The sequence below is a fragment of the Vigna unguiculata genome, chromosome 2, assembly GCF_004118075.2.
Source record: "Vigna unguiculata cultivar IT97K-499-35 chromosome 2, ASM411807v1, whole genome shotgun sequence".
NCBI classification, from domain to species: Eukaryota; Viridiplantae; Streptophyta; class Magnoliopsida; order Fabales; family Fabaceae; genus Vigna; species Vigna unguiculata.
Genome location: NC_040280.1, coordinates 28,698,409 through 28,726,165, shown reverse-complemented (window position 1 = coordinate 28,726,165; position 27,757 = coordinate 28,698,409). Strand labels below are relative to the sequence as shown.

The 27,757-nt window shown below is 33.6% G+C and overlaps 2 protein-coding genes across 9 annotated transcripts; both read left to right on the top strand.

The window, feature by feature from the left end:
- The first annotated feature begins 524 nt into the window (after window positions 1-524).
- On the top strand, window positions 525-13,776 carry LOC114173131 (histone-lysine N-methyltransferase SUVR5). 8 transcript variants are annotated; one of them, XM_028057363.1, is made up of 13 exons: window positions 527-800; window positions 3,770-3,866; window positions 4,098-4,624; window positions 4,888-5,190; window positions 5,339-5,449; window positions 6,086-6,196; window positions 7,852-10,647; window positions 10,853-11,014; window positions 11,435-11,551; window positions 11,630-11,733; window positions 11,818-11,955; window positions 12,558-12,645; window positions 12,994-13,776. In XM_028057363.1, the coding sequence occupies exons 3-13, from the start codon at window positions 4,178-4,180 to the stop codon at window positions 13,099-13,101; spliced, it is 4,485 nt and encodes a 1,494-aa protein (XP_027913164.1). In that variant the 5' UTR covers window positions 527-800; window positions 3,770-3,866; window positions 4,098-4,177; the 3' UTR covers window positions 13,102-13,776. The 8 variants fall into 8 exon arrangements, with proteins under 8 accessions (XP_027913170.1, XP_027913164.1, XP_027913168.1 ...); XM_028057367.1 differs by having other exon boundaries at window positions 3,770-3,871; XM_028057365.1 differs by lacking the exon at window positions 527-800 and adding an exon at window positions 886-1,098.
- A 4,777-nt stretch (window positions 13,777-18,553) lies between these two features.
- Window positions 18,554-22,839, top strand: LOC114173602 (BTB/POZ domain-containing protein At3g50780-like). Its single transcript, XM_028058090.1, has 3 exons — window positions 18,554-18,990; window positions 19,290-20,113; window positions 21,656-22,839. Exons 2-3 carry the CDS (start codon window positions 19,481-19,483, stop codon window positions 22,601-22,603), a joined length of 1,581 nt encoding a protein of 526 aa, XP_027913891.1. The 5' UTR covers window positions 18,554-18,990; window positions 19,290-19,480; the 3' UTR covers window positions 22,604-22,839.
- Window positions 22,840-27,757: the final 4,918 nt, after the last annotated feature.

Sequence of the window (27,757 nt, the reverse complement as noted above, 5' to 3'; positions counted from 1 at the left end):
GACCTTTCTCTGTAACTGAAAACTCAGGCAATTACTATTCGCATCTCGATGCCCACCATGCTCAACCTTACCCTTCCGCATTCAAATCTTCTTTTTTATTTTTCAAATATTATTATTATTACTGTTATTATTTTTTAAACAGTTTTTAGGGTAAAGGATATATATGTAAATTAAAAAATACATTAATAAGTTGCTGAATCCGTACATAAATAAATGATAAAATCTAAAAACAGAAGTTTCTTTAGATCGTATACACACTCGCGTGAGCGTTGGATGCAGAAACATCGCTCGTAAAACCCAGCCCCTATTCCTATTCCAATTCCAATTCCCGTAGGACCCCATTTTTTGTAACCCCACTCGCAAATGTCTTTTTTCTCCAATTTTTGAATTTCTTCCCAATTGTGCCATTTGATTTGAACCCCAAAAGAAAAAAAAGAAATATTTTCCGTATTTAAAAAAAGAAAATAAAAAATGGTTTTGGTTGTGATTTAATTTGGGCACGGGAGCTGACCTGACCCTGACCCCATCTCTTCTCAAACCTAGAGCCGCACTTGGTATACAGAAATATATAATTATGAAATATGCATAGCAATAGCATCTATCTATCTATGAATCACTAAGCAGTAGCCCCAGTGAGTGTGGGAGACATCGATTAGGGAAAAAGAGGCACAACATTTTTCACATAAAAAAACGAAAGCCATTTTCACCCACCCATCCAACCACCATCACCTCTCTAATAGACCCAGCAAAATACTGACCCTGACCTTCGTGCGTAAACTTCCCCCACTCTTATTTTTAAGGTACATTACCACTACCCCTTTTCATACCTTCATTTTTATTTTCTCAATTTTGTCTTAGCCAATGTTATTTCTATTCTTTTTAATGTCACATATTTTGCAGTCAATTTGGTTATGGTGTCTGACCTAGCTCATCATCCCTTATATGCATATATTTTGTGTCTACCTTATATATTATATAGCAAAAAAAATTATAAAATTTCTCTATAGGTAACAGAAAAAGACGTACTAGTAATGGCAGGAGGCAAGATCTTACCCCTTTTCGTTCAACGTTTTAAGCAGCACCTCTAATTAGTCGAGGGTATAATTGATTGATGCCCGGTTTTTCTTTTACGATTCTGCACATCTTATTCGTTCTTCAGGCATGCAGTTACATTACATGCTCATCATCTTAATAGAGTATAGACTATGGATTTTTATTAGGGTTTATCATTATGTTACTAGCGTGCCCACAATAATAATGCGGGGATTTACGCCAATTTCACTATTGGGTCTTCGTCATTAAGGGTTTTGTGGGTGAATGTGATTTGATAGAGATCTTTACCTTAATCGGGTTTTGTGCCTGTTAAACCTGAGAAGTTTAAAAGCTTTGTTCGCACAATTTTTTTTTTGCTGGTGCGATTTACACCTTTGATCATTTCATTCCTACCCTAACCGGTGGAATAAAATTTTAAAAGTAAAATAAAATTTTGGGTGGGGGTTTAAGGGTTGATCTTGGAGAGATGAATTGACGTTGTCAGATATAAATGATGCTAGGCATAGCTCTCTGTTTTGATTATCGTAAATGGCATCACAAAATCCCTCTCTTTGCTTGGATTTGTTTTGGGAATCTTACTTTCCTCCAATTAATTTTGGGCTTGAAGATTAATTATTTCGTTCAGCCTGAAATTCCATTAAGGAAGAATTAATTTCTCTAATGCTAATAAAGTACGAATCTACCTGAATTCAACATATTAACTTGGAAACATGCAGTATTTTTGCAGTTCGAGTATTAATTCAAATTTCCTTAAGAAAAAAATTCGCTAAGGAGTTTGTTGTCTTTTCTAAATTCATTCATAAATAATACTAATTTTTAAATTATGCTCAACTTATTAAATCCTCTTATTTATTAGAGGAATTTTGTTATCGGGGGGCTTAATCAAGAAATTGTGGATTCTCTTCTGGTTTACATTGAACAGATTGAAGCAGGGGTTGGATATGCCGAATCAGAAAGTTGGGTTGCCAACCCCTACAACCCCGAGAGTCGGGGAGGATAGTGGACCATATTATGTTATTCACAGAGTTTATGCTGTTATTCTTATTATGATCCATTGCATTTAAGTTTTTTGGGTGATGATAAAACTTATTTTTGAATCATCCTGCATAAGGTTCTGTGTAACTGATTTGAACTTGTTCACCTTTTGTTTTATGAACTCCTTAATGCAATTACCCTATGCAGTCATAGAAAGAATCCATAATCTTCAATGTACGTACTAATTGATGAACTAATAAATTTTAAATGTACGTACTACTAGTTACATGAAACTCGGTCAAGAAATTTAAATAATCTTCAATGATATTTAATTGAATATTTGAATTAAGTGCTGACCAAATTGAGATGCATTTATTAAGCTCAATTTATAAGTTTTGAGCTTCATATTTTTAACATCAATGAAATTCTTAGAAAGTAATTATTAACAATTAAAAATGTTATGACTAGAGATGTTTTTCTTTTCTAGAGTTTAAGCATGTTTTAGTTAAAAATGTTATTTATGGTCGGGTATTTATTTAGTCATGGTTCACTATGCATGCTGTTGTCTCAGTCCTGTGTCTGAGAATAGTTGACAGTTATATTAGATGCACTATTTACTTTATCTATTGACTGATTTGTCTTGAGGTCATGCTCTGTTGTTACTGGTTATTCAGGAATACAATGAAGTGCCTTAATTTTCTTTGTAAGTTCAAATAATCATGATACTCTTCGCTAGAACATGAGCACTGGAGATTCAATTCCTTAATGCACTATTAGGACTACAAAAATTTGATTCTTCTTCAAACCTACGAATCATTTGAGATGGCCCCTGATTTTAGTACGAGGTAACAAGGTTGTCTGAACTCTGATAAAAAAACAAGGCTTATTTATTTATTTATTCCTGAATAGACATCAGCAACAGAAAGTAACATGTAGAAACATTCAGCAATGGGTTAAACTAATAATTGAAGATTAATATGGTTTTAAACTTGCATTATTGGCAAGGTCATTATGTCCCTGATTCTAGTATGGACTACAATGGAGTAGCAAGGCTATCATGGAGGTAAATGGCATTTTAATTAACCTCTAGAAATATGTCAACAGGTGAAACTAATAATTACGGATTTAATATAAATCTTGTTGAATTTAAAGGGAATGGGCGCTACTACCAAAATTCTAATTCCTAAGAAAACTAAATGCGTTCTTGCCAAGGTAATCATGGTTCTTGTCTCCCTGATTCTTCTGTGTTGTTGCAAGGTTATTTGAACTTCGATAGGAAATAAGGCATTTTGATTTATGCTCTCCTTAATAGACCTCAGAAACATATAGACCTCAGAAGCATATATTAACATCCAGATTCCAAACATATACCTGTCAATAGGTTAAATTAATAATTGAGTCTAAGAAATAAGCATTAACATTCTGGTCTGTAGTCAACATTTTCCTTGAAATGTTTATACTAACACGGATTCAATAATTTATTAATATAAAAATTTAAGAGGGAAACTTGATATGGTAATCATGTTTATATCTCATTATTTGTATTTAGAAATCATTGAAACTCGTAAAATGGATCTTCATAAACTCTTACTGTTTGTTAATTACTTTCTGTTTCTTGGAATTTTTGTCTAATCCATGAGTTTTAGTTTTGTTTCCATCTTGTCAAAGGACATATATGGTGTTTTTATAAATTCTACAACATATTGTCTGAACACATAAATTTTCTGTGATATCCTTCAAGGTGTGAGGGCGCTCCTTGGTGCAACTAGATTACTGTATTCTCAGAAGTAGAGTCTAGTTGTTGAAAGTAGTACCATTTTCTGTGCGTGCAGTGCTGGGTAAGGTTGTGTACTTCTATCAGTCTTAGATAACATAGTGGTGGGAGCTTTGTGAATTGAGCTACCATGTGCTTTTTTTTTTTTCTTTTTTTTTTTTTTTAAATTTGGCCTGCTTCTGCCATGAAGTTTCTATATAATTTATTCCTCTTATTTTGAACTTTTTTTGTAAATTACCATATGGTTAAAACTTCATTGTCTGACTTTTTCACTGAATCTTCTTTGCTTTAACAGAGTGGTAAGATACAGATACAGAATCATCAGGCATAGCATGCGCAATATCTTATACAAAACTCTTCTCTAGAAATAGTCTCATGGAAGTGCTTTGTTCTGGTGTTCAATATGCTGGGGAATCTGATTGCACTCAGCAGAGTTCAGGAACTGCTTTTGTATATCAGGAAGAACCTAATTGTGCCGAAAATGGTGAACAAGACAAATTGGTAGCTGCTAGACTGAATGAATCATCACATAAAATGCAAGGGCCTCAAATAGAAAGGCAAGGTGGTTTGTCAACTAATTCAGATTGCCAATGCATTGGAGCTTCATGTTGTGACTGTCAAGTGGATGATCAAAATGAATACTGTGGTTTCCATGATTTTGAAGAAGACATTATAAATGAACCTTGTTTAACATCTGACAACTCTATCTCTGTTGTTGATACAATTGAAAGTGAATCACCAAATAACAGTCGGGAAGGAGACTTGTCATGTTCTGAACCCAAGTGGCTTGAGGGGGATGGATCAGTGGCATTGTGGGTCAAGGTAAGCTTAATTCTTTTTCTGATGAATGATACAATTATTTCTATGTTTAAGAAACTATTAATTCACTACTCTAACTGATCTTGAATGCTGGATCATGAGACATTATTCATGAATATCTTAGGTCACATTGTGTTTTTGTCTGAAACCTTCTCAGGCGTGTTTCATAATTCTTTTAGAAAATTGTAGGATTTACACTGTTAAAAGATGGAAAATGAGAAATGCAAGCATTGCTGATTACTTTGTGACTTCTCCATCTTTTTTAGTGGAGGGGGAAGTGGCAGGCTGGTATCCGGTGTGCAAGGGCTGACTGGCCGTTATCAACGTTGAAAGCAAAACCAACACATGAAAGAAAGAAATATTTTGTTATATTCTTTCCACACACAAGGATTTATTCTTGGGCAGACATGCTACTCGTTAGATCAATTAATGAGTTTCCCCATCCCATTGCATATAAGACTCATCAGGTGGGACTGAAAATGGTTAAAGACTTAACTGTTGCACGGCGGTTTATTATGCGAAAGCTAGTTGTTGGCATGCTGAACATGGTCGACCAGTTTCCTTTTAATGTATGTGATAATGGTGACACGGTTTCCTCTTTTCCGCTTCTTTTCTTGCACTCTGTTTCTCTCTCTCTCTCTCTCTCTCTCATATGTATATATATCTATATATTTGTATGTATATATTTTAACTGGAGGTTTGTTTCAATGCATACAGGCTTTGACAGAAACTGCTCGTGATATGAAGGTCTGGAAGGAGTTTGCCATGGAGGCTTCTCGTTGTAATGATTATTCTGATTTTGGAAGAATGCTTCTAAAGCTGCATAGTGTAAATTCCAATTCTTGATGATAGTTTTGGAGTAGGCTTGAACTTTGTGACTGCTCATTGTTTGTTTTATTAAATGTATTACAGTTGTTAAGAATAGTTGTCTGTGTAGATGTTAACTAGATTCGGCAATCAATACTGTTTTCTGACCCTAGGCATTGTTTTGCTAAAACTGTAAGGATTTGTATAATTACTAGGAAACTTAAATTTCTAAAATTTGTTTTGTCATAATGTTTGAACTCCCTCTAGCTATCTTTCTCTGCTGGGTTTATACACTGAGTGTCAGAATAAACAAAAAATTGAGTGTAAGATTTCAACTAGCATGATCAAGTGATGATATGATTTGAAATAAGTTTGCCCATTATTATATATTTCAAGTCTATTAAAAAGTGAAAATTGGTAATATTTTGATCTTGAAGTTTATACACAAAAAATTTAGTGTTGAACATTAATTAATAGGGTTGCAATGCATTGAAGGATGATTTAGTGGTTAAGATTTGGAGATATGTTGGACATTGAAAGAATGAGAACCAAGCATTAATCATTCTTATGCATGTGAAGTTTGGGCATTCATATCTGCTTTATTAATTCTGTATTCGTGTGACTGATGAAGTTCAATGCATTTTTTTTTTCTTACAGAGCATACTACAGCACCATATAAATGTTGACTGGTTACGGTATTCTTATCCCTCTTGGACTGAAAGATGTCAGAGTGCAAATAGTGCTGACTCAGTGGAGCTACTGAAGGAGGTATTTTGTGATTCTTTCTGACTACCAATTCATATATTAGAATCCATAAAAGATGGATTATGTTCTTACTTGCATGATCACTGTTGCAACTAGCATACTTTTGCTCATAAAAGATGACACAGTAAAAAAGAATGAAATACTGCAATGCATATAATTTCCGAGTAGCTATAGGATGTCTCGGGACTTTGCTCACATTTTATCTTACTTTTTTTCTTTCGTTAAGTGTATCTGATTAAATGGCATTCAAGCTCAGCTGCTTGATCAGTCTATAACCCATATAATCAATGGAATAAGCAGAAGTTGATCTAAAATGTTGTTGACATCTTGAATTTATTAATATTTTGACCTCCTCTTGCTGCTATCATAAATCAAAGTGAATTTAGTGGAATTTAGACCTCTTACTATCATTGAATAATAGGATATGGTCGTGTTTAAGAGAGAAACATTTTTTTTTTATCAAATAAGGACCCACCATGATTGGTTATAGCTTCTAACTCGTAACAAATAAAGAAAATAAATTAGTCTCTTCATCCCAACGAACCCAATAGACTATGCCCTATAAAAGAAGTGATTAGATCATGACAAATACAATTTTGATAATGTTCTGCTCTTTTGGTTTCAACAAAACTCCATAAATATTGTTTGATTTTATCTCTTTGAATAGAAGCTGAAAAAGAATAAATATTTTATTCCAATTTTATCCTACCCTCTTGTTATCTACTAGAAGGAATCAGAGTGAACATTAATGAAGTGATAATGTTATGTTGGGTATTTCGATAGAGGTTAATTTTGTTAGATACAAATATATTTTCCTCCAGTTAGGATTATTTAAGAATTTTCTCATTAAGTATAACCTTGAATGACAGATATCATGAAATAGAGGTAGTATCATGTTAGCAAAAATATGTAAATAAGGCATAGGATTTGAAGGGAGTGAAGTAGTAGTTTGTTTCATTTAGTAGTAGAAAACCAAAAATTGACTTGTAATTTAGTGATATCTAATATGTACTGACCAAGTGATTGCATATTGTCTATGTTCCTGTATGAATTCATTAGTACCGGTAACATATGTGTGCCTAGTACAGGTAAGAACCGCTTAGGATTACCTCTGCATCACAGCTACTAGTCAAGCTATTTTCAGCACTTATTGCAAAGGCTTGTTTCTTATAGTTTCACTTTCTATTCTAGTTTATTAATAAGATCATTGAAAGAATCATAAAATGCTTTGTCAGAACTTAGTAGAGACAAATGCAAACATGGCCAAAAAAACAGAGGTTCGTAACCGATAAAAGAGATTGTTGGTCATCACTCGCAATTTTAGAAAGAAATAGAACAATTAATTGATTCTGTTAGCATTTTTTTTAATGTCTTTAATTACATTTCCTCAGTTTTTAAAATACTTAATGCTTTTTCAGGTTCCTTATTTTTGGAATAATACTGTCTACATGTATACCTTGTCAGTAACCAAAATATATCTAGATATATAACTACAGTAAAAATAGATCCATGTAGTTTTGTTACTGTAAAAATATATACCTTGTCAGTAACCAAATTTCGATGACAAGCAACAATTAATGCTCTTGCCCTGTTTAAAGAGTTGCCAAATCTTTTTTTCACAATATGTTTGGTTGATTTTATTCCTTATTCTTTTTCAGGAATTGTTTGATTCTATTTTGTGGAATGGGATCAATACTCTCTCTGATACACCAGTGCAATCGACATTAAGTTCTGAATGGAAAACCTGGAAGCATGATGTAATGAAATGGTTTACGACGCCACCTTCCTTATCGATCAGCAAAGACACACAGCAACAGAGTTCTGATGATTTGTTTCGAGCAAACCTTCAGGTTTGTAGAAAAAGGGCCAAACTTGAAGTTCGTCGTGCAGATACACATGCTTCACAAGTGGAAATCAAGGCTCAAACTGTTGCTCTTCAGGCTGACCCTGGCTTTTTCACGAATCAGGGCATATTGAGCACATTAGCAGCCGAGTCTTGCAAACAGGTAGGTGTTAGGGAGGTGTCTATGGCAGTTGATTCACCTGGTCATTTGGTCGATAAATGGAATGAAATTGTAGTTGAGAATACTGATCCCCATTTTTTGCATACCAAACATATGGAATCAACACCTACGAAGGAAATGACTATTGCGAAATCTGTAGAATCTGGTAGTAAGAATCGACAATGTATAGCTTATATTGAAGCAAAGGGTAGACAGTGTGTGAGATGGGCAAATGATGGTGATGTGTACTGTTGTGTACATTTATCTTCCCGATTTTTGGGCAGCTCAACGAAATCTGAAAAGCCTGTTCCACTTGATACTCCTATGTGTGAAGGCACTACTGTTCTGGGTACTAGATGTAAGCATCGTGCCCTACCTGGCTCTTTATTCTGTAAGAAACACCGGCCACATGCTGAAACAGAGCAGATCTCAAATATACCGCAGAATACATTAAAGAGAAAACATGAAGAAAATTATACTGGTTCAGAGGGCATTCTCTCCAGAGACTTGGTATTAGTCAATGTTGAAAGTCCACTGCAAATGGATCCATTGTCATCCATTGGTGGTGATTCCAAACATGGAGAAAACAACTCTAATGAGAAGCCCATGCATTCTGAACATGAACATAATGCAATGGAGTCACTGCAGTGTATAGGTTCCCCTCCCTATGATAAGATGAATCCTTGTAAGGAAGGTACTAAACGGTATTGCTTGTACTGCGAAAGTCACCTTCCTAGTTGGCTTAAGCGTGCAAGAAATGGGAAGAGTAGAATAGTATCGAAAGAAGTGTTCACAGAACTTTTGAGGGACTGCAACTCATGGGAGCAAAAGGTACATCTGCATAAAGCATGTGAACTTTTTTACAGGCTTCTTAAAAGCATTTTATCATTAAGAAACCCTGTTCCTAAGGATGTCCAGTTTCAGTGGGCTCTGACTGAAGCCTCTAAAGATTCTAGTGTAGGAGAGTTTTTTAAAAAGTTAGTTCACAGTGAAAAGGCCAGAATCAAATCATTATGGGGATTCAATGATGACATGGATATATCTTCTGTCATGGAAGAACCACCTCTCTTGCCATCCCCACACAATGATCACTATGATAAGGAAAATGCCATTAAGTGTAAGCTATGCTCTGCAGAATTTCCTGATGACCAAGAGCTTGGTAACCATTGGATGGACAGTCATAAAAAGGAGGCACAGTGGCTGTTTAGAGGCTATGCATGTGCCATTTGTCTGGATTCATTTACTAACAAGAAACTGTTGGAAACGCATGTTCAGGAGAGACACCATGTGCAATTTGTTGAACAATGCATGCTTCTCCAATGCATCCCTTGTGGGAGTCATTTTGGAAATACCGAACAATTATGGCAGCATGTTTTATCAGTTCATCCTATTGATTTTAAACCATCAAAAGCTCTTGAGCAGCAAACTTTATCAACTGGTGAAGATTCTCCAGTAAAACGTGATCAGGGTAATTCAGCCCCTTTGGAAAATAATTCTGAGAATACAAGCGGTTTTCGGAAATTTGTTTGCAGGTTTTGTGGGTTGAAATTTGATTTACTACCTGACCTAGGTCGACATCACCAAGCTGCTCATATGGGGCCTAATCTGGCCAGTAGTCGCCCTGCAAAGAGGGGAGTTCGATATTATGCTTACAGATTAAAATCAGGCAGACTTAGCCGCCCCAGATTTAAAAAAAGTTTGGCAGCAGCATCATACAGGCTTAGAAATAAGGCTAATGCTAATTTAAAGCGAAGCATTCAGGAAACAAATTCACATGGCACAGGGGGAATAACCATACAACCTCATGTTACTGAATCAACAAACATTGGTAGATTGGCGGAACATCAATGCTCAGCTGTTTCAAAGATTTTGTTTTCAGAGATTCAAAAGACAAAACCCCGTCCAAACCATCTTGATATTTTATCAATTGCTCGCTCTGCTTGCTGCAAAGTTAGTCTTGTAGCATCATTGGAGGAGAAATATGGAATTCTTCCTGAAAAGCTCTATTTGAAGGCAGCAAAACTTTGCAGTGAGCATAATATTTTGGTAAGTTGGCATCAGGAGGGTTTTATTTGTCCTAGTGGGTGTAATGTATCAAAGGCTCAAGTTTTGCTCTCTCCTATAGAGTCTCTTCCTAATAGTTCTGTAATGCCCAAAGCGGGTAATTTATCTGATCCTACAAGTGATGAGTGGGATGTGGATGAATTTCACTGCATCATCAATTCACGAACTTTAAAGTTAGGTTCACTGCAAAAAGCTGTGGTCTTGTGTGATGACATTAGCTTTGGGAAGGAATCAATTCCAGTGATTTGTGTAGTAGATCAAGAACTTGTGCATTCACTTCATATCAATGGCTGCAATGGACAAAATATAAACCCTTCTAGACCTTGGGAGAGCTTTACCTATGTTACAAAGCCAATGCTCGATCAATCCCTCATTCTTGATTCAGAGGTATTCACTGAGATTTAATTTGTTCTTTGATCAAATCGTATGCTACTAAGTTTTTGTAAAATCCTTTTGTAAAAGCTATCTACAGTCTGGCCTGGCATACATAATGCCTTTTCTCTTTTTTAGAATTTAAGAAATAAATAGCGTACATTACCCCTTTTCTTTTAATTTATTTTTAATATTCTTTAGCTTATCTGTTTATTGGCAGAGTCTGCAACTGGGATGTGCCTGTTCATACACCACCTGCTGTCCTGAAACATGTGATCATGTATACCTTTTTGGCAATGACTATGATGATGCAAAAGACATATTTGGGAAACCAATGCGTGGCAGGTTCCCATATGATGAGAATGGTCGAATCATCCTGGAGGTAATTTATTTTCATTTATTAAACTGTTCTATATGAAATCTGAAAGGATTAATTTTGCATCTGTTATGCTTTACTTAGTGATGATATATCTAGTAATCGCTAAAATACTGAATAATTTTATCCCTTTAATTATTTCTTGAATGGTTATGTTTTCTAATAGTATTATGGCTGTTTTGACTGTGTTGACTTAGCTCTATTAGCAATACCATGATGTATGATCTTCCCATATTTTTGAGAGTTACGTACATGATATTTTTAAACATCGTTATTACAGTTATTACATGATTTTGCCTCAAGTTTCCTTCATAGATCAGTGGCATATACAGAAAATTTCTGCCTTTTATTTCTTTTCTATTTCTATTATTTATTAATAAATTTTCATTTCGTTCCACTATGGTGATTGTCCTAAAATAACTGCAGGAAGGTTATCTTGTCTATGAGTGTAATCACATGTGCAGATGCAATAAATCCTGTCCAAATAGAGTATTGCAGAATGGTGTACGAGTCAAATTGGAAGTCTTTAAAACAGAGAAAAAGGTTACTCTTTTTTTATTGACCCAAACACTTCTCAAATCACAAGGCTTGCTAAATTGACTTTTATGCTGTGATTTGTAGGGATGGGCAGTAAGGGCTGGTGAAGCTATTCTACGTGGCACATTTGTGTGTGAATACATTGGAGAAGTTTTAGATGTGAAAGAGGCACATGATAGGCGTAGAAGGTTTACGTTTTTTCAAGATATATTCTCTTTTAAATTAGTTGATGTTCCCAAACTTTATACTGACTCGGTCTATATCAACACCAGTTATGGCACAGAGCACTGCAGTTATTTCTATGACATCGATGCTCGTGTTAATGATATGAGCAGATTGATTGAAGGACAGGCTCAGTATGTAATTGATGCTACTAAATTTGGAAATGTTTCAAGATTCATCAATCATAGGTGAAACATTTTGCTTCTTAACATTCTGTTTGACGTGGTTTTGCTAGCAAAATGGTTCGTTAATGGATTTTTTTTTGCTATACTAGCTGATTTCAAATGGTAGCCAGTAAACTTTTATGATTTCCTTCCAGGGAATTTTCTTCAATCTAACTTGAATTACTTAACAGAAATTGATCTTGAATTAGTTTTCGGCGAGACATGTTGTTTATTTCTGTGCATGAACCCATGCTACCTTCTATTATTTATCATGCTCTTAATGAGCTGTTAAGAATGTCCTGGATAGTCACTTTGTCATCATTATCATCATAATATTATGATGACTGTATTTCTGCTCCTTACAAATAGATGCATTGTAGGGGGACTAGTGCTCTTTTTGGCTAGTTGATTTTAACATGGTGCTATTTGGACCCACGTTATTTCCTGGCAACAATTAACCACAGTAATGCGTTAAAAATTTAACTATTATATTTTTTTTATCAACAATGATTCTGTTTAATTCAACAAAAGCCTAAACTTTCTGTGATTAGCAACTATACTACATTCTGATCTTTATGTACATTATATTGGTTTTCTCTTACAATTTGTTGTTGTTGATGTTGTAGTTGCACCCCAAATTTGGTCAATCACCAAGTTCTTGTAGAGAGCATGGATTCTGAACGTGCACATATCGGTTTTTATGCTAATCGGGATGTAAGTACTCTCCTATGTAGGACTATTTCCTTTAAAAGAATCCAATGTATATGATGTTTTGACTATTTCTACTTGCAAACTCTTTTCTTGATTTGGTATGTTATAAGAAACATTATATGTGGACTGCATCACAGATATTGATGGTCGCATTTCTAATAAAACGTTACCCTACTCTGCTGATGAAAAGAAAAGAGCGGCTTATTGACAAATATGTTACAAGAAATTTGCTTTCTATATTTGTGAAGAACATTCGGTCCTGCATGTTTGTTATCTTGTTAACAGTGGACACACTTTTAGTAGCTTCTTTTGTATGCAATGGATTACATTTCGCTTTGTTCTTTTTGACAGATTGCTTTGGGTGAAGAGCTAACATATGACTATCAGTACGAGCATGTGCTTAGTGAAGGATCTCCCTGTCTTTGCGAATCCTTGAAGTGTAGGGGGCGCCTTTATTAGAGCCTGAATCTGTGTGTTATTGCAACAATATTTTTAGATTGTCAATTTGGCAGACAAATGATATGCTCAACATAAAAGATTCCATTTTGGAACGGCCCAACCCTGAAGTATTAGTTTTGATTTGATGTCTTCCAACAAATGAGGAAAAATCAATCACCTGGGGCAGCAACGTGTGAGGAATCATCTATATTTTACTTTGGCCGTTCTCTGGTAATTTTACAGGATTCAAGTGATTTGCATTGATTGTCATGTACAAATCGATCTGTATCCCCCTCTGAAAGAGTAGGCACGTTTTTGCAGCTTAGTGCACAATTGTTCCCTTTTCTCTTGCTTTATTTTCCGACATTTCACTCTAGTGCCTGATTTCATGAAATAATTTGGCAATTCCTCATATTCCTTTTCTCCCTTCGTCACCCTTCCACATCACCAAGAAAGAAAATCTCCAAAAGAAGTTCAGTGGAAAAAAAATGTCTGTGGTCAAAGCTGTCTGGATTGGCAATTGTATTTTCTCCATTTTTATGACATGGTTCTTAATTTCTTTAGCAGTTTCAGGATTGTAAATATTTTAGCGTTTAACTTATTCTCTTCTCCTTTTCATTGCTAAGTAACTTATTCATAGAAATAGATTCCTTGTAATTTGTGTCATTTAAATATAAATGTCTTATTTGATATGAATTTAATTATTGATGTAATTTGTTTGTCTACAAATTAAAAACAAAAAATATCAGTCAATTTCAAAAGTTCTTACAAAATTAAAACTATAATAATTTTACTTTATAATAGATGGAATACCTTTTATAGCCTGAACGCCTGAACAAACCAGCATGTGCTAAAATATAAGTCTATTGTAAACGTTCTAACTTAATTCATATTATTGATAAAAAATAAAGTGGACACTCTGGTAAATCAAATTTATTTATTTCCCTACTTACATGTTAGATAATTCAAAAAATTAATGTGTACTAAAATCTACGGGAGATTGACTTATGATTAACATACTAAAACCACTTTTTCCCAGCAACAGTTGCGGTGACAATATTTAAGGGAGAATGTGTTTTAACAAAAATGGTGCTTCTATAATGAATTTCTATGTAATTGCTTCTAGTTTTCTCCCTTCCAAGTTACCACTGTCTCTTGGATTCAGTATCCATTATTCTGCTACATCATGTGCCAAGTCTTCGATGACAACTTTGAAATACAAAAGTAACATATATCTCACCCACCCATACACCAATTATGCCAATCTTTCTGTTCTGTTTGGATGAGCTGATGCAGTTCGTGAGATTAATGATGAAAGGCACGTGAAGTTGTGAAGTTGTGAAAAGCAAAAACACCAATCCATGCAGCCTAGAAAAAAGTTACTAACACCAAGAAAGTTAGCTGGAAAAATTCTTAAGAGGGAGAAACCGATATATCTTATCAGTATAAGGGTCACTCCACTGAGCAGAGGCTTTGTGCGCGAAATGGGAAGGCCATTAATGGGGACAGAAACTGAATAACCATGTGGTTCATTCTGCCATTATCTATTCCTTGACAGTGAGAAACAACAGGACTGAAGCATAAACTATAATATTCAACTGCTACTCAAACAAAGTAATGATGATTGTATTCTCTCTACATAACTAAAATATAGTATTATACTTCAACTAGAGATGTATTTTACGTGAGTGTTTCATGACATGTCCATTAGGTTAAGTAGTAACTAGATTCTTCATGGATACCAAGGTTCCTTTACTGAATTTTCTTTTAAAATACACAAAGACAAATGTAACAAAAAATAAATATTGAATTTAGTTTTGATCAGAACGTTTTTCTGGTAGAAAGAGGGGGTCAACTTCATGTCATGGAGCTTCCTGAGGTGTTGCTTTCAAAGGTGCAGCATATGTAGGGGAAAGGAACCTGTCCCAAATGGATATGTATCGTTAGAATTAGAAATATTACATGAGTCTAAGTTTTATATTGGATAAAAATGATAAAATTAAACTTCGTATAAAGACTCATAAATTTGAGATCTTTGGTTAAAAGAAGTATCAATAGTTATGTCCGGAGATTTTTAGTTAAAAGTAATGTAATTTTTATGTAGGCTAAGATGTCACATATATAATCTTTCCATAACGAGTCCCTTCAGAGAAGAAAAAAACATCATGTTTGGATCCTCTGCAGTCAAAAAAATGAATTGCAACCTGCACACCTTGGATCTAGTGGCCTTCATCAACAGCACACAATTATTTATATTGTTTTTACAAAACAAAGTTACGGGTGAAGATCCAAAGAGTTTTAAAAGCAATTGTAGAGGATCAGAATCCTCCAAAATGGACACACAATAGGTCAGGGTTAGGGACCCCCATGGACCTCTTGTTCACAGACAAAACTGAGAGATTGCAGGCAACAGTGCATACCAATGCCAAACCAATATGTCGGTCACTCTTCTTTCATTCATTCATGTACTAAAACAAAAATGATAACCTTCAACCAATACCTTGTCTCCTTAGGCCTTAGCTCCATGTTTCCCCAGTTGTTTCTGTTGGTAGAGAGCTTACATAAATTATCATGGTTGATAAATGACCTAGATTCTCACCTATCTTTGTTGGACATAATTCACTGACATTTTTTAATCACAAAAACATGATTAATGGTATACCCTAATTAGCTACTGAGTTGTGCTTAACCTAACATAGTGTGTTATGGTTTGGTACTAATAATTGGTTAGGTGCATAGGACATAGTTAACTGTGATCTCTATAATAAAATAGGATGTTATTAAGCTAAAAAGTTTAGAGCACATGGAAGAAGGTTGATTAGTAACATCAAAATTTGGGAGCAGTGAATCTTTGTGGGCCAAAAAGGCAACAATTCCAGGGCAGCAGAGGGCAGTTATCATGTGATTGGAATTTGTGATTCCTGATGACTGATGACGAAAACACGTTTCTATCTTTCTATCTTTCTATCCTCTCTTTGTTTAGAAGTTGGATGGAATCGCTGCAAATCTCTATGATTGCACTGAAGTCACGGCACACACAGCTATGCCTAATTGCATAAAAGATGTCATCAAAAGAACCAAAAAATTGTTGAATATCTACTCTCTGTCCAGGCCTTTTCCTAATCAGAAATTGCTACAGCTGTGACTTTCTCACTTTTTCCCCAAAAGTAAACACCATCTTCAAAATGCAATGTTTCACCCTCCACCACCATGGCAAAATTTAAATAAACACTTTCTATCATACCTTCAATTATGTCATGTCAATAATGCTTTAGGATAATCTCTACAGGGAATAATTTAAGAGTGTCTAATAAAAATAACGAAATTAAACTTCACATAAAATCACTGAAAAAGCTGAACAAAAGAATTGTTAGAGGTAGGGAATCTAGCAAGGTTTACACAAAGAGACATTTTTCAAGCATCAACTTAGATAAGAAATGCCAAAATAATCAAATCAGGAAAACAAAAATGTAAATATCAAATGTACAATTTAGTAATTATTATAAATATCAGTAAATCTGTCATATGATAGAAAAATTGAATTTTGATGGATAGATTATATATTCATCTATAAAGACATGAATCAAATTATATTTTTATTAAATGGATTGTAATATACTAGTAAAAAAATATATTTCATCCATCATGATCCAAAATAAAATTTATTTAACACGTTCAATTTATAATTATTGTGAGAAAGTAACTATCATCTTGTTGAAATCGAAGTCAGCAATGAAGAACAAAAAATTACAAGAAATAACGAAGAAATAATCTTGTAAGGAACATAAGGAAACTCTACGTCCATTTCATGATCCGACCAAGAAAAGTAGTAATAGATGAAAGAAAAAGATAATCACAAATGAAAATAGCCAAGAGCAAAAGAAAGTAATAAAGACAAGTAGTCAATTAGAGAAGCATTGCATGTGATGATGTGATTATATGAATCACTTCTGTATTTGCATCTTAGCATTTGATTTTTATTCCAACTCTCTAACTTCCCACAAAATAAATTCTGTTTTAGAGTTTATAAAATAAGACCTATTTATTGTGGTTTATATAATTTTGTTTCATTTTTCCAATTTTTTTTTCTTTGTATAATCTTTTTACCAAATTACTCCATTAAAATCCATATCACTGTTTTTAGTTTATTTACAGAACTGAAATAACATTCATTTTTGGTTCTATAACTATTTCACAAGTGTTATACAAGAAAAATATTGTGGGCAACAAATGTTAAAATTTAAGGGACTTAAAAAATGATTTTTACACATACTAGTGTACTTTTTTTACTATATCAACTAATTAAAGATTCTCCTACATATAATTTTTGAAAGTAAAAGAAAAAATATTTTTTCTAATATATGCAAGTTTCTTGTGACCAGTCTTATGTTTTGTTTTCTATCCTCATTTGAGAAAAGTTTTGAAATTGAAATAGCTGAATGGTTATTTGAATTAGGGGATGTTGTATTATCATAGGTCTTATTTTATTAACTACAATATTTTCAGATAATGGTTAAAATACTAACTCATGGGTAAAGGTCTTAAAAAGTGTAAAAAAAAAAAACCACTCATCTAATGTTTAATCTCTTTAAAATTATAAATTCAAGACAAATACATGACTCAATCAAAAAGTGGAAGGATAACACAGTCTTTTCAGAAAGACAAATATGGTTAAAACACAGTATCAAAAGAATATGACTTAAAACCAAAATGGTACAAAGTTACATCGTAATATAATTACTTGATTACACCGTAAAAGGAAGTAGAAAATGCTATTTTGATTTAGGACTTGTCTTTTGGAAATTTATTTATTCTTTGTTGAGGAAACATGAAAGAGTGCATCACAGAAAACCAAACTCAACCTGTATTTGTTCTTGTTAGCTAGGTTAATTCACCTTTAAAGCGAGTTAATTTGTTGCAAAAAGATAAAGTGATGGTAAAATCCTTTAAACTTATCATCGGTTCATGTATTATTATTGAAACAATTGATGGATAGAATAGAAGTAACGTGATAGGTTGAATACATGGCATCAACGTTGTCTATTCTTAGAAGATTCATATTTTTGGGTTTGGATTTTAGGACAATCCATCGCTTTCATGTTTATTATATCCATCCTACTACAATTCCATAGCTAACTGCTTCTTTCAAAATAAAAACAACCAAAAGGGTGAGAAACTACTCTCATCAACACCTTTCTGACACAGATCTGCTTCGATATCAAGATTCTCCTCTTCTTTCTTTAATTTTCCATTAAACATTCCCAACATGCACTGTTACAACTCAGCTACACCTTCAGGGCATAACGGTAATTGCACTATCCAACAAGGAAGCAAGCTTACTTTAACTTTACTCTACTCCACATGAGAGTGCATCATGACAAAAGCAACAGTGTCATATATAAAGAATCCAGAATATGACACCAATAATAATAAATAAATATACCAAACCATAAAATGAGAGGCATGCTGAGTTGTGCATAGAGGGAACTCCAGCAAGGAAAAACCGGATTAGAGGAAAAGTTTTCATTTTTATTTATTTCATTTTAAAAGATTGTTTTTTTAATTAGAGAGAAGATGAATGGTCGAGTCTGAGGGGCCAAGTGATGCGAATTCTGAGACCCAAATCATGAAAAGCATGGAACTGGCAAAGTGGAAAGTAGAAAACATAGCCCATAAACCATCATCGTCCATTTCGCTTCGTTTCATTTGGGTGCCCTCTTTTTTCTTCTCTCCTTCACGAACTAGAGAGTGACCAAACTCGTTATTCCTCCTTGCAGCTCTTTGTTCTTCGGTTTCCTTCATGGTCAACACTGCAGCTCCTGTTCAATCATTTTTAAAGCTCTGAGCTTAAACGAAGTTGTGTTAGATATGACATGAGGTTTCCTAGGTTTCTTATATGACCAATGTTTGGTAAGTTTTCTGCTTCTGCCATTTACCTGTGACTAGTGTCCAGAGAGAGAAAAAGGGTCATTTTCTGTGTGCTGATCTGTAATTACCGGTTCACTTTGATGGGGTCAGATATAGAATTTCATGGTTATATTGTACTTTTGGAAACGCTCCAACCATTTTATTTGTTAAAATATAGAAAAGAAATTACATGCTTCTGCTTTGGTTTCAGTTCATATCCCTTTTCCCATTAGAGAAAAATATAAAATTTTTCAGTCCATTGAACATTCCTCATGTTTCATGTACTTTGTGTTAAAATGCAGTGGCGCCGGTTCTTTTAGGGGAAGTAGATCAGCTTCAAAGATTGCAGCTTTTCATTTTGCTTATTTTCCATATTTTATGAGGGGAAAGATATTAGTTGCTTAGTAGGGATACAAAGACTTGTCTCCACTGCATCATTTTCACTGTGATGCTATATCTTGTTTCATATAATTAGTGTGAATCCTTGTCACTTATGGGGGATATTAGGATTACCCGGGTAGAGCAAGGTCAAACAAAGATTAAAAATGTCCCAATTGCTGTCACCCCTGAAGGATTTTGGTGTTGCCCTACTCCTGTTGGGTTCCAGAAAAGCCTGAAGCCTCAAAACCCTTTGAATAAACTCAAACCCTCTCCACCACCTCCAAAGACCAGTTCCCAGAAGAAGGAAGTCTCGGTGAGTGAGAGAAAAGCAGGGCCTGCCCCATCAAGGTTGGTGGTTTCTGATGTTCAACAATGTAATGATGATCCAGAAAGACCTCCACCCAGCCCTTCTGTGCCTGCACAGAGAGCACCTAGACCCAAACTTGAATCTATGCCAAAAAAGGTGGCTATTGAGTTTGGTGAACCCGGAACTTGTGATATCAAGCTTCTTCTCCTTGGAAAGCAGGGATTTTGTGTGAAGTTAAGTGTTCACAGGGATGTTTTAAAGGAGAAGAGTAGTTTCTTTGCTGATAAACTTTCTGAACAATCTGGTTTGTCATGTCTCCAAGTTGATGATTGTGAGGATGTTGAAATATATGTTGAAACTGTTGGGCTTATGTACTGCAAAGAAATGAAGCAACGGCTAATGAAGCAAAGCGTTTCTCGCATTCTTAGAATTCTTAAGGTAATTTGCTAACTCTGTCATCACAGCCTGCTTTGCTGCTAATACTTTTGGGGGTGAAGAAGTATGTTCTATGCTATTAATCTTTTGGTAATATAATTTTCGGATTATTTTTTGGTCTTGTTTAGTAGTATTCCTCGTGAGTTAATTCACCCTCCTATATGATAAATATTTTCACTATGGTTTTTTCTTCCCCAGTACATACACACATGTGTGTGTAATATATATGATATAATATAACTTCAATTTACACAATGATATTTCATTCTTAATGCTACAACCAGCTGCATTTTCCTTGTTACATAATCAACCACTTTTTTTATCCTTGATGGAATAATATAAACTTAATAAAGGTAGAGTAATGCTATATTATTGTCTTAATACTTATGAATAAAATATTAAATAAAAAAGGAAATGCATTCAATATTTTGAAAACATAAAAGGCATTCAATACCTTTTTTCATTTAATAATTAGGAGGATGACGTGATAGTATTTAGAATTATGGGTTTTGTTAACTTATAGCCATCACCATTCAGTACACTCTGTTAGATGCTTTCAATTGCTTTAAAAAGCAAGTAGGAAATTAATTTTGTGTTTTCAATGTTTCCTTATTTGCTGCTTTAAACTTTTGGTTCCTTAACTAATACCTTAAGGTCATTCATTAACATTTTACTAGAATTATTCATGAGAAAAAAATGTATTTTAGGCTGCTTTATGATATTGTAAACTAGCATGCTAGCATCATCATTATCTTTTATTTTGGATTTGCTGTAGTGTAATGAAAACCGGTGCATAAGATTGTTATTTTTAAAATGTTATCAAGGTTATGTTAAAAAGACTGTTTTACAGATGATTTGTTCTTGAGAAGTCTTAATTCACTTGAAAGCATAATACTTTCTCTACCCTCATCTTAAAGGTATAAGCGAACTAGGAATTTCTTTTGTCGTGCCATTTTTTTATACATGCTCAATTACCTCTTTTGCTAACTACCGTTGATGCAAATCAGTAGTTAAAATGTGCTATATACGTGAACCATAACGATGATGATAAGTCATCAATGTGTTACATGTATTTATAAAATTATTGTTGTTAAATGTATAGATACATTGTAACTCTTCACAAGTACACAAATAGGTAGCTTGAAATGCTTATGTGTTTCTAATATACAATTCCCACGGCAAGATTAAAAGTTGAGTTGAATAGTGGAATGTGCTATTGCTGAGAATTGTGGTGATGGTCAAGATATAACCTTTGTGTCTCGGTTTTTTCATCTTTTAAAATTAGGAAGATCACCTATAGTATAAGGTAATCCTTATCCCCTGTTGATCATAGTGTTTTGTTAAAATATTTTTTATCTGTTCTCTACAAGGCTTCATGAAAAGGTAGAGCCTGAGACCTGAGTCATAAGTTCTTGCTAAACATTGTTTTCATGTTAAATCTTTCTCATCCTTGTTTCGCAATTTATCCTTTGCTAGAAAATGAGCCATTGGATAGTGCTTGACGAAACACCATTGCTAGGCTTGTAATAAGAAACTATGCTGCAGGTTGCAGAATTCCTTGGTTTCAGCTCGTGTATCCAATCATGTTTGGAGTACTTGGAAGCAGTCCCTTGGAATGGAGAGGAAGAAGAAGAAAAGGTGATTTCAACAGTTCTACGACTCCAAGGAGATGGAATCGGGGTCAATCCGGTGCTAAAACGAGTTTCTCCGGATACTTCCAATGTCCCAAAAGATACTCTCTCCCACATTGTTGAACTTGTTCTGAAAAGCAATGAGGAGAGAGGTCGCCGAGAGATGAAATCCATTGTTCTAAAGCTGCTTAGGGAGAACAATAGTCTTCCAAGTTCTGCAGGTTCAGTGGAGATCTGTAATGACATGATTTACAAGTCATGCAGAAGGTGTTTGGATTCATTATTGTGTGTGTTCAACCAAGCTGCAGAACCAGAGTTCAAAGACATGCCTAGCGATAACAAAGAACCTGTAATAAAACATATAGCTCTTGAAGCCGATAACTTGTCATGGTTGCTGGAGATTTTAATCGATAAACAAGCTGCTGAAGATTTTGCAGTGATGTGGGCAAATCATCAGGAATTGGCAGCACTACATGGAAAGCTTCCAATTGCGTTTCGCTATCATGTCAGCTGCATTTCTGGAAGATTATATGTGAGCATAGGAAGAGGGGAGGTTCTGCCATCGAAGAACACACGCCAATTGTTGTTGCAGACATGGCTGCAGCCTCTAATCAATGACTACAACTGGTTGCAGCACGGGTGCAGGACATTTGATAGGAAACTTGTGGAGGAAGGAATTGGAAGAACAATTCTGACCTTGCCTTTGGAGGATCAACAGAGTATTTTGCTTTCTTGGGTTGGAAGCTTCTTGAAAACTGGTGATGGTTGTCCCAATCTTCAGAGAGCTTTTGAGGTGTGGTGGCGAAGGACTTTCATAAGACCCTATGTGGAAGGCCAAGGTACTGCCATGCCAGATGGTTGAATGCTGCTGTCAAAGCACCATTTGATGTGTTCATGAATAGATCTTAAAATGGTTTTGGATTTTGAGTTTCTCTTTTAAGGTGACTATTCCAAGGAATTATAAATGATGTGTTGATTTGCCATTCTGGTTTACCTCCACCTGCTAACCTAACCAGTTTCATGTATACAATCACTCATGGAATTGTAACTTTTAGTAATTATACAAATACTAAAGATTTTTAGTTCTTTTTTCTAAAATGAAAGATTTAATTTATCATACAAGTACATACATTCAAATATAAATTTACTGGTTATTTTTTTAATTAATAGTTATGGTGGAAGTAAATCCCACTTTTCTGAACAAGGTATGGAGATACTTCAATCCTAAACTAGACAGTAAAATAAAGAAGTGAATATTTTTCAACCATCAAATAAATAATAAGGTTACTCTGCATAAATGGTGGTATATTCTAGCTATTTCTACTCATGAAATTTATATTTTCCCTATTAGATTGTTTTTCTAACATTATTAACTACGTGGTATGGTCATGCTCATTATATAGAATATAAATAGGCTAGTTTAATTTACACTCTGTTACATACCTAGCCAAGGGATATTTTCATTCATTCATTCTTTCTTAGAGTCCTTTTCTGTGTCTGCAGGGGTTGTGAATTTCAAGTTCAAAAGCCTGTCTTTCATTTCTTTGTATTTTAGATTTGAAGTCTCACATCAAATACAATTTAGCAAAACATATAAAAGGAAATAAAAATCTCCCAACAGAATGGCCCAACAATACACTAAGGAAAGAAAATCTTGGTCATTTCTCCTTGCATTCCGACAAATTTTTATATTCCGATGATATAATTTGAAATACAATTAATTATATTTTAAATATAATTTTATATATTACATTAAACATACATTTTTAATTATATATTTTTAAAAACAAAATTTACAAGAATTTATGAAGATACAAGTTGAAATGATAGAGATGCAAAAAGAAACTGCGAAAAATCTGTGTCCATCTCCTATGTCACCGGGCTGCAACCTTTTTACCCAAAATCATCAAAGGCGGAAAAGCAAAGGCCTAGACAGTAAATTAGAATTATGTAAAATAAGTATTATTTACATAATATTGTGGATAATATATTTAAAAAAATCAAGAATGTGTATTATTTAATCACACTTTCAATCTTCTATATGTCTTAGAAAAAGAGAAGGGCCGAATTGAAAACTTCGAAAATATGGGGGTGTAGGGAACAAATCATGGGGTGCAAAGAAGAAACAGCTAGCCCTGCAAATCTTTGCTTATATTCTTTCCCCAATGGGCTTTAGGCCTTTTTAACACATTCTTTCGCATATGAACAGCCGTAGTGCAAGCCTTCTGCACTAGTATCATAATAATTACTCTTTGTAGCACTTTCTTTTAGATAATAAAAGCGTTTCTAACTTGAATGATCATTTCAAAATTATTCTTATTTAAATAAGAATATTTCTTATGTTTCCAATCACGCCTACTTTCATAGGTTATACATGATTTATCCGTTTTTGAAAGTATGATGATAGTCCAACATGCCGATAAAAAAAAAGAGTTATTTTGTTGAGGGAAGTAGTTGAATGTCTCAGTGGTCTTCAACTGACTTTGAGAAGTGATGATTTCTATAAGCCTGGCCCAATACCGAATGAACCCAATAATCTCTCCATTTCCTGAATGAAACATTCAATCGATCAACTTACTAACTCAACATAAATATAATAATAACAACTCGTTTAATCATTATTACAAGAATTTGCCAAATTATCTTCCCGATTTTAGGAATTGAAAATATTAAAAATAAAATTAAAGCATCGATATTTTAGAAAATAATATTTGAGATGTGAAAATGAAAATATTGTTATCTCTTTGTTGAGACGAATCGATGGGGTTATAAGAAGGTTGACGGGTCACATTGCACAATGGTGGGCCAGCCCAATTTGTTGTGATGTGGCAAGAGTGGGCTCCTTCATTAAATGGAACAACCCAATTCAAAGCCCTGGTATCAAATTTTCGTCACCTTCTTTCCCTGTTCAATACTCAAGTTATGTTGCAGCAATACAAGACAAACAAACAATTCTAGGGTAGGGATTCCCTCCATAATCCACACTTCTTTTCTCTATCCTTTTCTTCAATCTTCATCATACGTCTCTTTACAGGACCCTCCTTAATGTTAATGTATCACCAAATTTATGTTCACACCACATAAATATACTTTCTACTCATATTAATTAACTTAACCACCTTAATGCTCAAAGACATTAATATTCCAGGGTGAAACAATTATAAATTTTACTTTATAAACCAATTTTATTATAAAGTTTACTTGTTAAAATTATATGAGATGAGATTTTTAGTGAAGCCAAATGTGTAACTATCTATCTAACCACTCCCACACATTTAACGTAAATCCCAAAACTTTAGTTATATCATATAAAGAAAAATTCATGTGAAATCACATATGGTTGAATACTGAAAAAGCTTAATTGATGGTTGCTGCAGAACAACCTTTGGTTAGTAATATGCGGTGTTTCTGAAAGAACAAGAAAGATATTAGGTAAGACGTGATTGTTGCTTTGCAAGTTCTTATTTTGATTTTTACGGAAGAAACGTGTGGCTTTTTGTTTTACATACCATACCATAACGAACTCCGGTTCATCTGTTCTATCCACACCAATTACATAACAGAAACGAAATTGAGGTGTGCACAAATATTATCCAAACACGTACAAATCTGGTTAGTAACCAATTGCCTTCCTTTTTATTTTCTACTATTCATTTTTAATAGTATCTTTAAAATACACTAATTTTAATATTTTAAGAAGTTTTTTTTAATCTATCATGAAATAAAATTAACTGAGAATCTTCACTTCATGCTTATGTTTTAGTCTGACGTAATTGGAAAATATATAATTCTAAATTTGATTGATCATATGTTCAGTGTTTCCTCGTAGACGCATTAAAAACTATTTTTACAAGACATAGTTGTGCATTGTTTGTGACTCACTCTTTTGCATGAATTTATGACTTTCTTTATAGCTAATGAAAATCAGCCATTATAGAGCACACTTTTTTGGTTATATATATACACATTTTTTGTGTAGCCAATAACTCTAATTATTAGAACACCTACCATTCGGATAAGCCGTCAATTTTCTCTTTCAATCCCCTCCCGTTACACGCAGTCATAAATTGAAATTATGCTCTTAATGAGATTTGAAGTACTTTAATTGGAAAATTAATTGATGACAATAAAATTTTAGAAAAGGTTATGGAGGTCTTTTTCTTCTATTCTATCTATCGCAATCGAAATTAAGTCCAATTCTACATTCATATACCTTTTACAAAGGACACATGGAGAATAGTTCTATTCAATATATGGTAGAACTCATTTTTATGACCACTTAAAGTTTCAAGAAGTTTACCAAAACTTTAGTTTTTCTATTATTTTAATCAACCTTATATTTCATATGGGTCGGTTTTTCTTGTGATGTTTGCAAGATCTTCTGTACACCCTAATATTGAACATCTGAACACCGATTTTTCTTAGCGGGAAGAGAAGAGTTTGGTCGCTATGAGTGAGAAATTTGATTTTGAAAGAGTGGATAAGTTGCGTTGGAGTTTAAATTCCCTTATTGGTAGATGAGGAGTGGTCCCGGTGTGAATTTAAGGGTGATACACAATATGTATGTTTTTCTGACTTGCATGATTGAGGTAACATGTCCTGCATTACATCAATAATGTAGTAAGATTCATTACAATAATTAGAGAGGTACATAAGTGGACAATGTGTAATTCATTCCACTCTATTATAAATATCATCACTCACGTTCCTCTCAATAGTCTACAAAGGTGTCTCTTGTGAGCACTCACAGAACTCGTATCCAGATACTTTTTATATATCTTCAACTGGAAATTTGCATTTTGGAAAGCCAAATATATACATTTCTTTTAGTAACGATCATATTAGGAATCTAAAAGGAACAAGTGAGTCTTTCAAGGCAATCTGACTAAGAACATAATTGGAAATTAATTTTATCAAATTAGTGTAAATTTTGTTGTAAATAAGTCACGTTTTACAAAGATCACTTCAAGGTCAACATTCAAATTGTACAAAAATCATGGTTTTCAATCATAAATTTGCTCTTGTTGCCAAAGTTGCATGGAACGAATATATCTTTAATTAGTTTAAGCAAATATTAAACTTATAGAAGTTATTGACACAGTTTTTGAATTTCTTTAAGTTAAGTCGTGTGTATGGTTTGTACGAGTTGGATGTAATTTTTTTAAAAGAGATGTGTTTCATATATATGTATGATTTTTCATTTTTTTTTGTTACAAATGAGTCACGCATGACTTCTACTTGATAACGAAAAACAAAGAAGTTGTGCAACATAAAGGCCGATTTCAGTTTACGAAAAGGATAATGATACAAAAGTGGATTAAAATAGATAATTTAAGAGTGATGAGAGTAGTAAATTAAAAATGGGTCAAAAGATGTGAATTAAAATATTATTTTTCTTATAAAAAAAAGAAACCGAAACTCATACTTCATATATACAACTATCACAGGATTAACTCATGATTAAAGTTGTGTTTAGAAACAACGACTTTTTTTTTGTCTAAATTGAACTCTAGTTTTGAAATTATTTTTGTGAAATATAACTTGTTTAGAAGAAGGTTGTGCTCTGCATGATTTAGTAGGAATAACAAAGGTTATTATCAAAGTAAAACTTAATCCTTATATCTATCTTTTAAGTAAAAATTGATGTAAGAACTTTTGCTTCATATATTTATGTCCATCGGAAAGTAGGTATATTCGTATTTATATTTATCCATACTGATACAATATTACTTAAATATTTTTATACAAAATTTAAAAATTATAGTAAAAAAAACATGATATTAACAAATATTTAACGTGTGAAGAGTATACATTTTATATCAAATATCAAGAAACGAATTATAATTCTATAAATATCAAATAATACAATTAAATAAATGTTAAATAATTATAAAAAAATAGTAAGAATGATTGCCTTGTATAACTATAAGGACCAAAGTAAAAGAAAATTAACATAAATTTATTAGATTACACAATCAAGACAAAACCACTTTTGAAAAGATATATACTTCTTTCC